General features: G+C 40.9%; 1 protein-coding gene across 1 annotated transcript in view; it reads left to right on the forward strand.

The window, feature by feature from the left end:
- Positions 1-15,340, forward strand: part of ppp1r9a (protein phosphatase 1, regulatory subunit 9A) — a 345,934-nt gene that overhangs the window by 172,330 nt on the left and 158,264 nt on the right. The window contains 1 exon segment of the mRNA XM_078538769.1: positions 14,255-14,359. Within this exon segment, the coding sequence (XP_078394895.1) occupies positions 14,255-14,359 (105 nt within the window).

Here is a 15,340-nt window from a genome sequence, read left to right on the forward strand (position 1 = left end):
CTACCTCTACCTTAAAAATATTCAAAAACTCTGCTTCCGCCGTCTTTTGAGGAAGAGATTTCAAAAGACTCGAGATCCTCCTGAGAAAATATTTCTCATCTCTGTCTTAAATAGGCGATCCCTTATTTTTAAACAGTGGCCCCTAGTTCTAGATTTTCCCACAGGAGGAGACATAGTTTCCACATCTACCCTATCAAGCCCCCTCAAGATCATAGATGTTTCAATCAAATCGCCTCTTACTCTTCCAAACTCCAGTGGATACAAACCTAGCCTGTCCAACTCTTCCTTATAAGACAACCTGCTCGTTCCAGGTATTAGTCTAGTAAACCTTCTCTGAACTGCTTGCAATGCATTTACATTCTAAGTTAAATAAGGAGACCAAAACTGTACGTAGCACTCCAGATGTGGTCTCACCAATGCCCTGCATAACTGAAGCATAATATCCCTACTTTTGTATTCAATTCTCCTTGCAATAAACAATAGCATTCTAGTAGCTTTCCTAATTACTTGCTGTACCTGCATACTAATCTTTTGCGATTCATGCACGAGGACACCCAGATCCCTCTGTATCTCAGACCTCTGCAATCTCTCACCATTTAGATAATAAGCATTTTTATTCTTCCTGCCAAGATGGACAATTGCACATTTTCCCACATTATACTTCAATTTCCAGATCTTTGCCTGCTCATTTAACCTATATATATATCCCTTTGTAGCCACCTTATGTCCTCTTCACAACTTACTCTCCTACCTATCTTTGTGTCATCAGCAAATTTAACAACCATACTTTTGGTCCCTTCATCCAAGCCATTTATATAAATTTTTAAAAGCTGAGGACCGAGCACTGATCTCTGTGGCACACCACTGGTTACATCTTACCTACCAGAAAATGACCCATTTATGCCTACTCTCTGTTTCCTGTTAGCTAGCCAATCTTCTACCCATGCTAATATGTTACCCCCTACGGCATGAACTTTTATTTTCCTCAATAATCTTTGATGTGGCACCTTATCAAATGCCTTCTGGAAATCTAAGTAAAGTACATCTACTTCATCTACAGCACATGTTACTTCTTCAAAGAGCTCCAATAAACTGATTAAACATGATTTCTCTTTCACAAAACCATGTTCACACTGCTTGATTACCTTGAATTTTTCTAAGTGCCCTGCTATAACGTCTTTAATAATAGCTTCTAACATTTTCCATATGACAGATGTTAAGCTAACTGACCTGTAGTTTCCTGCTTTCTGTCTCCCTCCCTTTTTGAATAAAGCTGTTACATTAGTTATTTTCCAATCTAATGAAACTTTCCTCGAACCTAAGGAATTTTGGAAAATTAAATCTAACACATCAACTATCTCCCTAACCACTTCTTTTAAGACCCTAGGATGAAGTCCATCAAGACCAGGGGATTGGCTCGCAGCTCCAACAATTTGCGCAGTACCACTTCCCTGGTGATTTTTTTTCCCTGAGTTTCTCCCCCCTACCTTTCCATTTCCTGATTTACAGCTATTTCTGGGACATCACTTATATCCTCTGAAGACTGATGCATCCTCTGAAGACTGATGCAAAATATTTGTTCAATTCTTCTGTCCCTACTGCCATTTTCCATTATTAATTGCCCAGACTGATTTTCTATAGGATCAATGCTCACTTAGTTAACTCTTTCCTTTTTAAAAATATCTATAGAAACTCGTAGCATCTGTCTTTATATTTCTAGCTAGCCTTCTCCTGTACTCTAATTTTTCCCTCCTTATTTTAGTCATTCTTTTAGTCATTCATTACTGTTTTTTTAATATCCTGTCCAATCTTCTGACCTGCCATCAATCCTTGTGCAATTCTATGCTTTTTCTTTAAGATTGATACTATCTTTAACTTTTTTAGTTAACTACAGATGGTGGGTTGGAATTTGGAATTTTTCTTTCTTGTTAAAATGTATCTATTCTGTATATTCTGAAATAACCCCTTAAATATCTGCCACTGCATCTTTACTGACCTATCCCCTAATTTGCCAGTTCACTTTAGCCAGCTCTACTTTCATTGCCCTTATTTAAGTTTAAAATACTAGTTTTAGACCCACACTTCTCTCCCTCAACCTGGATGTAAAATTCAATCATATTATGATCATATAGCTCATGGAATAAAAGGGAAAGTAGCAACATGAATACAAAATTGGCTGAGTGACAGGAAACAGAAAGTATTAGGCAATAGATGTTTTTAGGAAGAACGTTTGTTGTAGTGGAGTTCCCCTGGGTCAGCGTTGGGACTCTTGCTCTTCCTGATATATTAAAGACCTAGGCTTTGATGTACCGGGCACAGTTTCAAAATTTGCGGATGATATGAAACTTTGAAACGTTGTGAACTGTGAGGAGCAAAGCATAGAATTTCGAAAGGACATAAACAAGTTGGTAGAATGGGCGGACAGGTGGCAGATGAGTTCAACGCGGAGAAATGTGATTCATTTTGGTACAAAGAACATGAAAAGACAACATAAAATAAAGGATACAACTGTAAAGGGGGCATAGAAGCAGAGGGACCTGGGTGAATATGTGCATAAGTCATTGAAGGTGGCAGAACAGTTTGAGAGCACGGTTAATAAAGCATACAATGTTCTCGGCTTTATTAATAGGGGCATCAGATCATAAGATGTAAGAGCAAAAGTAAGCCATTCAGCGCATAGAGCCTGCACCGCCATTCAATGAGATCATGGCTGATCTGATAATCCTCAACTCCACTTTGCTGCCTTTTCCCCATAACCCTTGATTCCCTTACTGATTAAAAATCTGTCTATCTCAGCCTTGAATATACTTAACGACTCACCCTCTACAGCCCTCTGTGGTTAAGAATTCCACAGATTGACCACCCTCTGAGAGAAAAAATTCCTCCTCATCTCTGTTTTAAATGGGCGCCCCCTTACTCTGAGATTATGCTCCCTGGCCCTAGACAAGGGGGAACAACCTCTCATTAAGCCCATTAAGAATCTTTTATGTTTCAATAAGGTCGTCTCTCATTCTTCTAAACTCCAATGAGTACAGGCCCAACTTACTCATCCTCTCCTCATGAGAAAATCCCTCCATTCGCAGGATCAACCTAGTGAACCTTCTCTGGACTGTCTCCAATGCCAGTATATCTTTCCTTAGATAAGGGGATCAAAGCTGTTCGCAGTATTCTAGGTATGGTCTAACTAGTGCTTTGTATAGTTTTAGCAAGATTACCCTATTTTTATACTCCATTCCCTTTGAAATAAAGGCCAACATTCCATTTGCTTTATCTATTGCCTGCTTGTATGCTAGCTTTTTGTGATTCATGAACGAGGACCCCCAAATCCCTCTGTGCTGCAACTTTCTTCAGTCTTTCTCCATTTAAGTAATATTCAGCTCCTCTGTTCCTTCTGCCAAAGTGCAGAACTTCATACTTTCCTATAATATTCCATCTGCCACGTTTTTGCCCACTCGCTTAACCTGTCTATATCCCTCTGTAGAGTTTGTGTCATCCTCACCACTTGCCTTCCAACCTATTTTTGTGTCATCTGCAAACTTGGTGATAGTACATTCACTTCCCTCATCCAAGTCATTAATATATATTGTAACTAATTGTGGCCAAAGCACTGATCCCTGTCGCACTCCACTAGTTACAGGTCGCCATTCTGAAAATGTCCCCCATATCGCAACTCTCTGTCTTCTATTAGTTAGCCAGTCCTCTATCCGTGCTAATGTACTACCCCCAACACCATGGGCTCTTATCTTATTAAGTAGCCTTATATGAGGTACCTTATCGATCGCTTTCTGGAAATCCAAATATACTACATCTACTGGTTCCCCTTCATCTGTCCTGCTTGTTACCTCCTTAAAGAATTCTAATAAATTTGTCAGGCATGATTTCCCCTTCATGAAGCCATGCTGACTCTGCTTGATTATATTAAGCATTTCTAAATGCCTTGCTGTTACATCCTTTATAATAGACTCTAACATTTTCCCAATGACAAATGTTAAGCTAACTGGCCTATAGTTACCTATTTTCTGTCTCCCTCCCTTTTTGAATAAGGGTGTTACATTGGCAGTTTTCCAGAATCTAAGGATTCTTGGAAGATTACTACCAGTGCGTCCACTATCTCTGCAGCTATTTCCTTTAATATCCTATAATGCAACCCATCAGGTCCAAGTGACTTTTTGGCCTTTTGCCCCAATAGTTTCCCTCGTACTTTTTCTCTAGTGATAGTTATTGTATTTATTTCCTCCCCCCTTTTGCCTCATGATTATTTATTATTTTGGTATGCTATTAGTGTCTTCTACCGTGAAGACTGATGCAAAGTATTTATTCAACTCCTCTCTCATTTCCTGGTTCCCAATTATTATTTCCCCAGCCTCATAAACTAAGAGGCCTATGTTGACTTTGGCCTCTCGCTCCTTTTTTATATATTTAAAGAAGCCCTTACTGTCCGTTTTTATATTACTTGCTAGTTTACCCTCAAAGTTTATTTTCTCCCTTTTTATTATTTTTTTTGTCATCTTCTGTTGGTTTTTAAAACTTTTCCAATCCTCTAGCTCACCACTAATTTTTGCCACATTGTATATTTTTTCTTTCACTTTGATACTATCCTTAACTTCCTTGGTTAACCATGGTTGGTTTATCCCCTTCCAACAATCCCCCTTCCTCATTGGGATATATCTTTGTTGTGAGTCACGAACTATTTTCTTAAACGTCTGCCATTGTTCATCACTGTCTTTTCTGCTAAACTCCTTTTCCAGTCCACCCCAGCCAACTCTGCTCTCCTTCGTAATTACCCTTATTTAAATTTAGCACAGTTGTTTCCAAGCTAAGTTTCTCACTCTCAAACTGAATGCTAAATTCTAACATGTTATGGTCACTGTTTCCGAGGGGATCTTTTACTCTGAGATCATTTATTAAACCTGCCTCCTTACCCATTACCAGATTCAAAATAACCTGTCCCTGGTTGGACCCACAACATATTGTTCTAGGAAACTGTCCCGAACACACACTCTGAATTCTTGCTCGTGGCTACCCCTGCCAATTTGATTTTCCCAATCTACATGGAAATTAAGTCACCCTTGATTAATGTACTGCAATTTACACATGCCCTCATTATTACCTGATTTATTCTCTGTCCTACTGCATAGCTACTGTTAGGGGGCCTATAGACTACTCCCACCAGTGTCTTCTTCCCCTTGTTATTTCTTGCCTCCACCCATATGACCATAAGACCATAAGACATAGGAGCAGAAATTAGGCCATTCGGCCCATCGAGTCTGCTCCGCCATTCAATCATGGCTGATAAGTTTCTCAACCCCATTCTCCCGCCTTCTCCCCGTAACCTTTGATCCCCTTACCAGTCAAGAACCTATCTATCTCGGTCTTAAATACACTCAATGACCTGGCCTCCACAGCCTTCTGTGGCAATGAAATCCATAGATTCACCACTCTCTGGCTAAAGAAGTTTCTCCTCATCTTTGTTCTAAAAGGTCTTCCCTTTACTCTGAGGCTGTGCCCTCGGGTCCTAGTCTCTCCTACTAATTGAAACATCTTCCCCTCGTCCACTCTATCCAGGCCTTTCAGTATTCTGTAAGTTTCAATCAGATCCCCCCTCATCCTTCTAAACTCCATCGAGTATAGACCCAGAGTCCTCAAACGTTCCTCATATGTTAAGCCTTTCATTCCTGGGATCATTCTCGTGAACCTCCTCTGGATCCTCTCCAGGGCCAGCACATCCTTCCTGAGATATGGGGCCCAAAATTGCTCACAATATTCTAAATGTGGTCTGACCAGAGCCTTATAAAGCCTCAGCAGCACATCCCTGCTTTTATATTCTAGTCCTCTTGAAATAAATGGCAACATTGCATTTGCCTTCCTAACTACCGACTCAACCTGTAAGTTAACCTTAAGAGAATCCTGGACTAGGACTCCCAAATCCCTTTGCACTCCTGATTTCTGAATTCTCTCCCCATTTAGAAAATAGTCCATGCCTCTATTCTTCCTACCAAAGTGCATGACCTCACACTTCCCCACGTTGTATTCCATCTGCCACTTCTTTGCCCATTCTCCTAACCTGTCCAAATCCTTCTGCAGCCTCCCCGCCTCCTCAATACTACCTGTCCCTCCACCTATCTTTGTATCATCTGCAAACATAGCCAGGATGCCCTCAGTTCCTTCATCTAGATCATTAATGCATAAAAGTGAAAAGTTGTGGTCCCAACACTGACCCATGTGGAACTCCACTAGTCACCGGCCGCCATCCTGAGAAGGACCCCCTTATCCCCACTCTCTGCTTCCTGCCAGACTGCCAATCTTCTATCCATGTAGTACCTTGCCTCTAACACCATGGGCTCTTATCTTACTGAGCAGCCTCCTGTGTGGCGCCTTGTCAAAGGCCTTCTGGAAGTCCAAGTAGATAACATCCATTGGCTCTCCTTTGTCTAACCTACTCGTCACCTCCTCAAAGAATTTTAACAGATTTGTCAGGCATGACCTCCCCTTGATGAAACCATGCTGACTTTGCCCGATTTTACCATGCACTTCCAAGTATTGTGAAATCTCATCCTTAATAATGGACTCTAAAACCTTACCAATGACCGGGGTCAGGCTAATCGGCCTGTAATTTCCCGTCTTTTGCCTCACTCCCTTCTTAAACGGGGGGTTACATTAGCTATTTTCCAGTCCTCTGGGACCCTCCCTGACTCCAGTGATTCCTGAGAGATCACCACTAACGCCTCCACTATCTCTTCAGCTATCTCCTTCAGAACTCTGGGGTGTAATCCATCTGGTCCAGGTGATTTATCCACCTTCAGACCTTTCAGTTTTCCTAGCACCTTCTCCTTGGTAATGGCCACCATACTCACCTCTGCCCCCCGACTCTCTTGAACTTTGGGGATGTCACTCGTGTCTTCCACTGTGAAGACTGACACAAAGTACCTATTCAGTTCCTCCGCCATTTCTTTGTTCCCCACTACTACTTCTCCAGCGTCATTTTCCAGCAGCCCAATGTCCACTTTTGCCTCTCTCTTACCCTTTATATATCTAAAAAAACTCTTGCAATCTTCTTTTATATTACTGGCTAGTTTACCCTCATATTTAATCTTCTCCCTCCTTATTTTTTAGTTGTCCTCTGTTGGTCTTTGTAGGCTTCCCAATCCCCTGGTTTCCCACTGCTCTTCGCCGCATTGTATGCTTTCTCTTTAGCTTTTATGCTGTCCCTGACTTCCCATGTCAGCCATGGTTGCCTCGTCCTCCCTTTAGTATGCTTCTTCTTCCTAGGGATGAATTTTTGCTGTGTCTCCCAAATTAATCCCAGAAACTCCTGCCATTGCTGTTCCACTGTCTTTCCTGCTAGGCTCATCTCCCAGTCAATTCTGGCCAGCTCCTCACTCATGCCTCTGTAGTTGCCTTTATTCAACTGTAATACCGTTATATCTGATTCCAGCTTTTTCCTCTCAAATTGCAGGGTAAATTCTATCATATTATGGTCACTTCCTCCTAAGGGTTCCTTCACCTTAAGCTCCCTTATCAAATCTGCCTCATTACACATCACTAAATCTAGAATTGCGTGTTCCCTAGTGGGATCCACCATAAGCTGCTCCAAAAAGCCATCTCGTAGACATTCCACAAATTCCTTTTCTTGGGATCCACTACCAACCTGATTTTCCCAGTCTACCTGCATATTGAAATCCCCCGTGATCACTGTAACCTTGCCTTTCTTACACACCTTTTCTATCTCCTGGTGTATCTTGTGCCCCACATCCTGCCTACTGTTCGGAGGCCTGTACATAACTCCCATTATGGTTTTTTTACCTTTGCGGCTCCTCAACTCTACCCACACAGATTCTACATCATCTGACCCTACATCATTTCTTGCTATCGATTTAATTTCATTTCTTACTAACAAAGCAACCCCACCCACTCTGCCAACCTGCCTATCTTTTCAGTAGGATGTATATCCTTGGATATTTAGCCCCCAGTCCTGATCCCCTTGCAGCTATGTCTCCGTGATGCCCACCACATCATACCTGCCAATTTCAATCTGTGCCACAAGCTCATTGACCTTATTTCGTATACTGAGTATATGGATTCCACATCTTCTGATCCAAGATCATTTCTTGCTATCGTACTTATTCCATCTTGTACTAACAAAGCTATCTCACGACCCTTTACTTACTGCCTGTCCTTTCGAAAAGTCACATAGCTAATATTTAGTTCCCAGCTTTGATCTCCTTGTAACCATGCCTCCGTAATGGCTATAAGATCATACCCATTAACCTCTATTTGTACCTTTAATTCATTTATTTTGTTCCGATTACTACGTGCATTTAAGTAAAGAGCCATTAATTTTGCCTTTTTTTCCATTTTTTTCCCCCTTTGGCCCTATTTGCTGCTGTTTTCTTATGTTTGTACACTCTGTCCCTTCCTGTCACACTCTGGATATCATTACCTAAATAGCTGCCCTGCAATGCTGCCACGTCCTTTTGCTTTGTAAGCCTACTTATCCCCTTTCCGGAACTCTCCCCACCTCTATTTAGTTTAAAGCCCCCTCTACAGCCCTAGTTATTCGATTTGCCAGGACACTGGTCCCAGTATGGTTCAAGTGAAGCTCTTCCCACCGGAACAGCTCTCTTCTAACCCAGTACTGATGCCAGTGCCCCATGAACTGAAACCCATTCCTCCCACACCAATCTTTGAGCCGCGCATTTAACTCCTCTTTATTTACCCTACGCCAGTTTGCCCATGGTTCAGGTAGTAATCCTGAGATTATTAACTTGGAGGTTCTGCTTTTTAATTTAGCCCCTAACTGTTCAAGTTCTTTTAGCAGAACCCCCTTTCTAGTCCTAACTGGATCCCTCCACTCCCATTCCAAGTTCCTCTTCAGCCTGAGGAGATGTCCTTAACCCTGGCACCGGGCAGCCAACACAGCTTTGGGACTCACGCTCATGGCTGCAGAGAACAGTAGAGTACAAGAGGAGGTTATGTTGAACTTAAATAAGTTGTTAGTTCAGCCTCAGCCGGAATATTGCACCCATTTCTAGGTGTTGCATTTTAGGAAAGATGTGAAGGCATTCGAGAAACTGTAGAAACAATTCATGGAAATGGTTCCAGGGACGAGTAACTTAAATTATGAAGATAGATTGGAGAAGTTCTGACTGTTTTCTTAGGAGAAGAAAAGGCTAAGGGGAAATTTGATGGAGGTATTTAAAATCATGAGGGGTCTGGACAGAGTAGGGAGGGAGGAATTTTTCCCACTCACAGAAGGATTGGGAACGAGAGGGCACAGATTTAAAGTAACTGGCAAAAGAAGCAAAAACAACATGAGGAAAATCATTTTCAAGCAATGATTGCTTGGGGTTTGGAATGCATTGCCTGAGAGGCATTCAAAAGGGAATTAGACTTTTCTGAAAAGGAATAATGTGTAGGGTAAATAGGAAGAAGGGAGATGGCACGAGGTGAATTGCTTATTCGGAGAGCCGGTGCAGACACAATGGGCCGAATGGCTGCCTCCTGCGCTGTAATTATTTGTGATTCTGAGGTATGGCTGTTCATGCTTCTAGCGTGTCCATCTACACTTACCATTGAGTCAGAGTTGAATCTCTGTTTTATGGAGGGTTGCAGTAGGGTATGTGGTTACAGACGTAGTGTTATACAATTTTGCTACTGCTGATTGCTTTCTCACAACACTTAATACATGCACAGTTTGGTTTGCTAGGTCTGCCCTTAATCGCATTCAAGACTGTTGTAGGGATGAAAGATGCCCTCAATCAAGACTGTTCTGTCTTTGCTTGAGCTATGCTGTGGCCATTATGACTAATGCTATCTTAGACATAAATGTCTACACAGTCCTTGCAAAGACAAACTCTGGTCTTCACAGTGAGAAGATCCTCCATTATGTAGTATGGCCATTGTGTTAAATGGGACAGACTAAGGAAAGATCTAGAAACCCAGTGCTGGGCATCTGTGACATGCTGTGTGCCATTGCAGTGGCAGAATTGTATACTGTGACCAGTAGGTAGGTTGATGAGGATGCAGCCAATTAGGTTTTTCCCTTGATTCCCTAACCAGCAAGTAGGACTAATCATGTCCTTCGTTACTCAACCAGCTTAATCTGTAACTCTATCAAACCACTCATGGTGAACATTGAAATCTGAATACATTCTGTATACTTGCTCCAATGCTGCTTTCTAGTATTGTACAAGGTGGCATACTGATTTGTAAGTTGGGAGTGGCACTCGTAATCAGAAGGGGGTTTTGTTCACCTTGTATGACAAGACTCCATGAGAGTTTATAGAATCCCAAAACCAATTTTGGAGTTTCCAGGGGCTACAAGCACCTGTTTGTATAGTTCATTGCTCTATTTCTGGTGGTTGACAGTGATGGAGAAGCCTGTTTTGTTGGCTGATAGCTATGACTGAGTATCACTATGTCAGACCCTTTCTCATGATTAGCCTGCGAGGCTACTTTCTACCTTGACTACCAGTTTCCAGATGTTGGAACGTCAGATAGCCTGGGAATGCCTGAGTTTTGTCATGATCAATACTTGGATTGTTGCTGATATTTCTCTTTGTGTCCTGCTTAGTGCAACTGAGTGGCTTGTTGGGCTGCTCCTGAAGGTATTAAGAGTTTGCTGTATATTAAGACACCGAAGTCACATGCTAGGCTAGATTGGGTAGGTTCCATTCCTTGAAGAGCATTATGCTATGATCCCCCATTGAGGTTACCACTGGACAAGCCAGGGTGAAATCCAGTTTGATAGATCCTAACTTTTATTTGTTTGTTTAGATACATGGAGAGTGGCTACTGGACAGAGTCACTGGAGTCAACTGATGATCTTTTAACAAAAGCATAGGACATTTACTAAACAAGAAAAATGAACTATATTACAGTACTCCTTCACCCACATCTATGCCTTTACAGATATTTATAGATTTCTAAGGATAACACAAGTTACGAAAGCTATCTTATACCCTAATGTTCACAGTAAGTATACAGTCTATGTAAACCACTTGACGACCTGTGGTCTGATACACCACACTCCGAAACCAAGTGACATATGCCACCCCAGACAGATGCTATGAATCTCTCCTCAACTCCCCCAGGCACTGTCACACCATGAACCAACCGGTCTCACTGTAGTCTCTCTTTCACATGAGGGTTTCCAATCTCCTCTTTCCAAGAACTCGCTTTGGAATCTTCTTCCAAACTGATACTTTCTCTCAGACGCCTTCCGCAAGGGTTCACCTCCAGATTTTGGAACTCTCCTTCCATTGTTCTGCTCCCCTGGGTCACCCACATGCATTCAAGCTTTGTTCCATGCACTCTCTCTCTCACCGACTCAGCTGTCAACAGTACACCATTGCTTCACATGGCCATAGCAAAGAGCTACAGACCTTCAGTTGCCTCTTTGGATCTTCTGACTTCTCATACGCCTTTATATCGCTTTGACTCTGCTTCCTGCAGCTTGGAGCTTGAAACTTAGAGCCTTTCTCTGCCTCTCAATGTTAACTTCACTTAACAGGACCTTTTCCAGGTTCCTGCTCTTCCTTTGACTAGAAGATCTGCTTGGGACTTTCTCCTGTTCCACTCCCCTGGATTCTTGTGGACTTTCTTCTTTAGCTTGAGACTGGCTATCCGCCCCTTCTAGGTTGCTTCTGCCCGGCATCTGTCTTCAAAACTGAACTTAAAACTGCTGTTTCTAGTTTCTTCTGTGTGTGTCTGTGGGAGGGACCTGCCTCTCTGGACCCCTGTTGCTAGACAACCGCCCAGTTTTTCTTGTGTTTGCTTAACTTCACTTACAGTCATAAACCCTCATTCGAAACGCAGGCACCTTTTAAAGTGAAACTAAAACTCAACTTGACCTTTTCTTAACACACACATACAGAAATACAAATCAAATTTAAACATTAAAACTAAAATTCATTCCTAACACCCACAAATACCAATATAACTTACTTAAACTATCTCTATTTCCTAATTAGTCAACCTTTTTGGTTTTTAGTATAAAAGTATCGGATAAAAATTTTCAAGGAATATTAAAATTAACAGTCAAGGTTTCATAAACCTATTAATAAAAAGACAATGTTAGTCGGAATTTGGACCCATTAAATTCAGTTGCAGGCAAGGCTATATAATCAACAGATTGTAAATTTGTGAAATTAATAGTGTGTGTTTGTTTTCACAGTGGGGGAAGAGGCCAAAATACCATGGGTCCAAGGGAACCTAAACATAAGGGAAAGAGTTTATTGGATTTTATGTTTTTAAAAATATGGTAGTGGAGAACAAGTGGAATTAAGATAGAAAAATCTCCAGGACCTGAAGGTTTCCAGGGTGTTAAAATAAATAAGGAAGGAAATTACAGATCTATTAATCATAATTTTGTAAAGATCTTGAGTTTAGGGCATTGTACCTTTTCGATTGGAAAATTGCAAATGTCACTCCATTATTTAAGAAGGAATGGAAGAAGAAACCAGGAAACTGAAGACCTTTTAGTTTAACATCAGTTGTGAGGAAGTTACTGGAATCTACTGTTAGAAACAGTGCAACTGAGCGCATTTTTTGAGATCACTAATCTGATGGATAATCTGCTGGCTTTCGTTACCTCTGAAGTCGACTTTATCGATGCATTCCTGGCTGGTCTCCCACATTCTACTCTGTTATCTTGAGGTCAACCAAAACTCTGCTGCCCATGACTTAATTTGCACCAAGTCCCGATGCCCTATCACCCTGTGCTTGCTGACTTACATTGGGTCTTGGTCAATATGTCTTGGTTTTAAATTTCTCATCCTTGTTTTCAAATCTTTCTGTGACTGCACCCCTCCCTATCTCTGTTAACTCCTCCAGCCCCACAATCCTTTAAGATATCTGCGCTCCTCTAATTCTGGCCTCTCGTGCATTCCCAGTTTTAGTTGCTGTGCGATTGGTGGCCATGCCTTTAGTTGCCGAGCTCCCAAGCACTGGAATACCCTCTCTACATCTCTTTGCCTCCCTACCTCACTGCGAGATTGCCTCCTGTATTCAGACTTAGCAGCTGTGGCAAAATTCCAGCCCTCAATTTGGGCAGTATTGTATCTTGCCAACTGGTCTTTTGTGTTTGTTTAGCTCTGCACTGCACATGACCTTTCTCAGCTTTGTTGCTGATGTCCAGCCCACTCTATTTCTGGAGCAATATCTGGAGTGGTGCCTGTAAATCTCCCTTGCTGTTTTTGTCATGCCTATTTTTGGCATTCAAGCCAGACTTCCCTCCACCACCTCCAATGGATGGAGCCTGTAGTGCTACCTACTTGAGATCAGTGAAAATTGGGCTTGCTTCCAATGTTCCTGGCTACTGCCTGATGATTCTTGCTTCTTGCCAGATTGCACATCTGTCTTGCTCATCAAGTAGGATTATGTTTCTGCCTCTCCATTAGCGACCCACCCGTGATCCCAAAAAAGTTAGAAGAATGACAGGAATCAACAAATCAACACTTGTATAGAGTATCTAAGCAAGTGCAGCAGATGAAACAATATTCAATGTGACACCTTCACAAGCTAATTATAGCTTTAGTTAATTTACTTGTTGGTTATTTTCTTTAAATATTCAAGGGCAAGGCAATACATAATGAACTCTGACAGGATCTTGCTCATAAGAGGAACGGACAAAACAGTGTTGTCTTTTTTATGCCAATTTAGTACTAGTCATCCACCTGGCTTACCAAAGTGACATGCTCTTAATACTTGATACAAGGCAGATAGTCCATTTTTTAAAATGTTTTGCTGAAATGCCTATAGGCAAGTGTAATACTGCACTAGGTAAAATATTTTTAACTCTTTTAATGTTATAAAAATTATGCCTAGTACATTATTACTAATGGGCTACAGAATTATATTTGGGAAAACAAATGTAGCAGTTGACTTAATGTACTTCACTGCACAATTGTGTAATCTAATTATTTACTGATTCTGACTACAAGATAGAAGTGAAACTGAAGATATAAGGATTACCCAATGTTACCAATAATACAAATTCATCCCTGTAATGTATCTTCAGACCATTTTCCATATTGGTAAGAGCACAGTGCATTATCTGAGAGCAGTTCTGGAAATATCAATAGGGAACTAAAGTGGTTAATTGAAGATAATATCCTATTAGTGTGCTTTCAGGAGGTTCAGCTGTGTTATTGCTAAAACACTGCTATGAAAGTTTATAAGAATTGTTTTTTCTCTCTCGTTCAGTATATGCAATAATTTATGATTACAATTTTGTCTCTGACCTTTCTTAAAGGATCCAGGTGAATGATCAGATTGTGGAAGTGGATGGAATCAGTTTGGTGGGTGTTACGCAAAGCTTTGCTGCCACTGTTCTGAGAACAACTAAAGGCAGTGTTAGGTAAGGAAATGTTTCATTTAATCTTTAAAGTTTCAAATTTCTATTTGTGGTATTCTGCAGGGGGGCATCTATAGGTTGTATGTTTGGACTTGAAAGCTTTCAGTCCTACAATCACTAGAATTTAGAATGATACATTAGAACATTCGGATTATTATATCCACTATGAAAGTATCTAATGAAAATATTTAATGAAGCCTGGATGTTAATGTGAAAATCATACTGATAATGATTATGGGACGAAATGGATGAAATTCAGTGACCTATTAGATGAATAAATTCTAGATGCAGATAATTGTGGCTTTGGAAAATGCAGATATACCTTTCTGATCCATCTGATCTTTCAAGCTTGCATGTTCTATCAGATGACATTTTGATATGCAATGAATGTTAGGTGTGTAATAGACCTCTATGCCCAATAATATGGAACCCAGCACCAACAGCAAACAATATGCCAAACATTGGTCAATTTTAGAATTTTTTCTTGACATCTCTCTTAAATTGACATTTCAGCATCTTTAGTTCATGCCCCTTGTTCTCCTGCCTTGGTTTACCTTAAAATATTCTTCTGTATTTACCTCTGTCAACATGCATTTCTTTAGATGCCCCTGTTTGATTACTTTCCAAACTAAACACCCACAATTTCCCAAATCTCTTGTTATACCTCTGTTCAAGACCAGCAGTCAACCTCAGTACTGTTCTCTTTACCATCACCATGGCTTGAATGTTTTTCATTTGTCTTAGTGTCCAAACCTAATCTATTATACTTAAAGTAAAGCCTGACCAATGTAATTACAGTTTGAAATGAGTTTTCCAACTTATGGTTTAGCAATATTAATCAGCATTTTGTTCACTTTGTTTATTTCACTGGTTAGTAGTTTGGTACGTTAAACGTCCCTCAGGATTTCTTGACCTTATGTTTAGCTAGATCTACATCATTCGCAATGTACTTGTGACCCCCATTCTTTCTTTATGCAGTGCAAC

This window comes from Cetorhinus maximus, chromosome 3, assembly GCF_964194155.1.
Source record: "Cetorhinus maximus chromosome 3, sCetMax3.hap1.1, whole genome shotgun sequence".
Classification (NCBI taxonomy): Eukaryota; Metazoa; Chordata; class Chondrichthyes; order Lamniformes; family Cetorhinidae; genus Cetorhinus; species Cetorhinus maximus.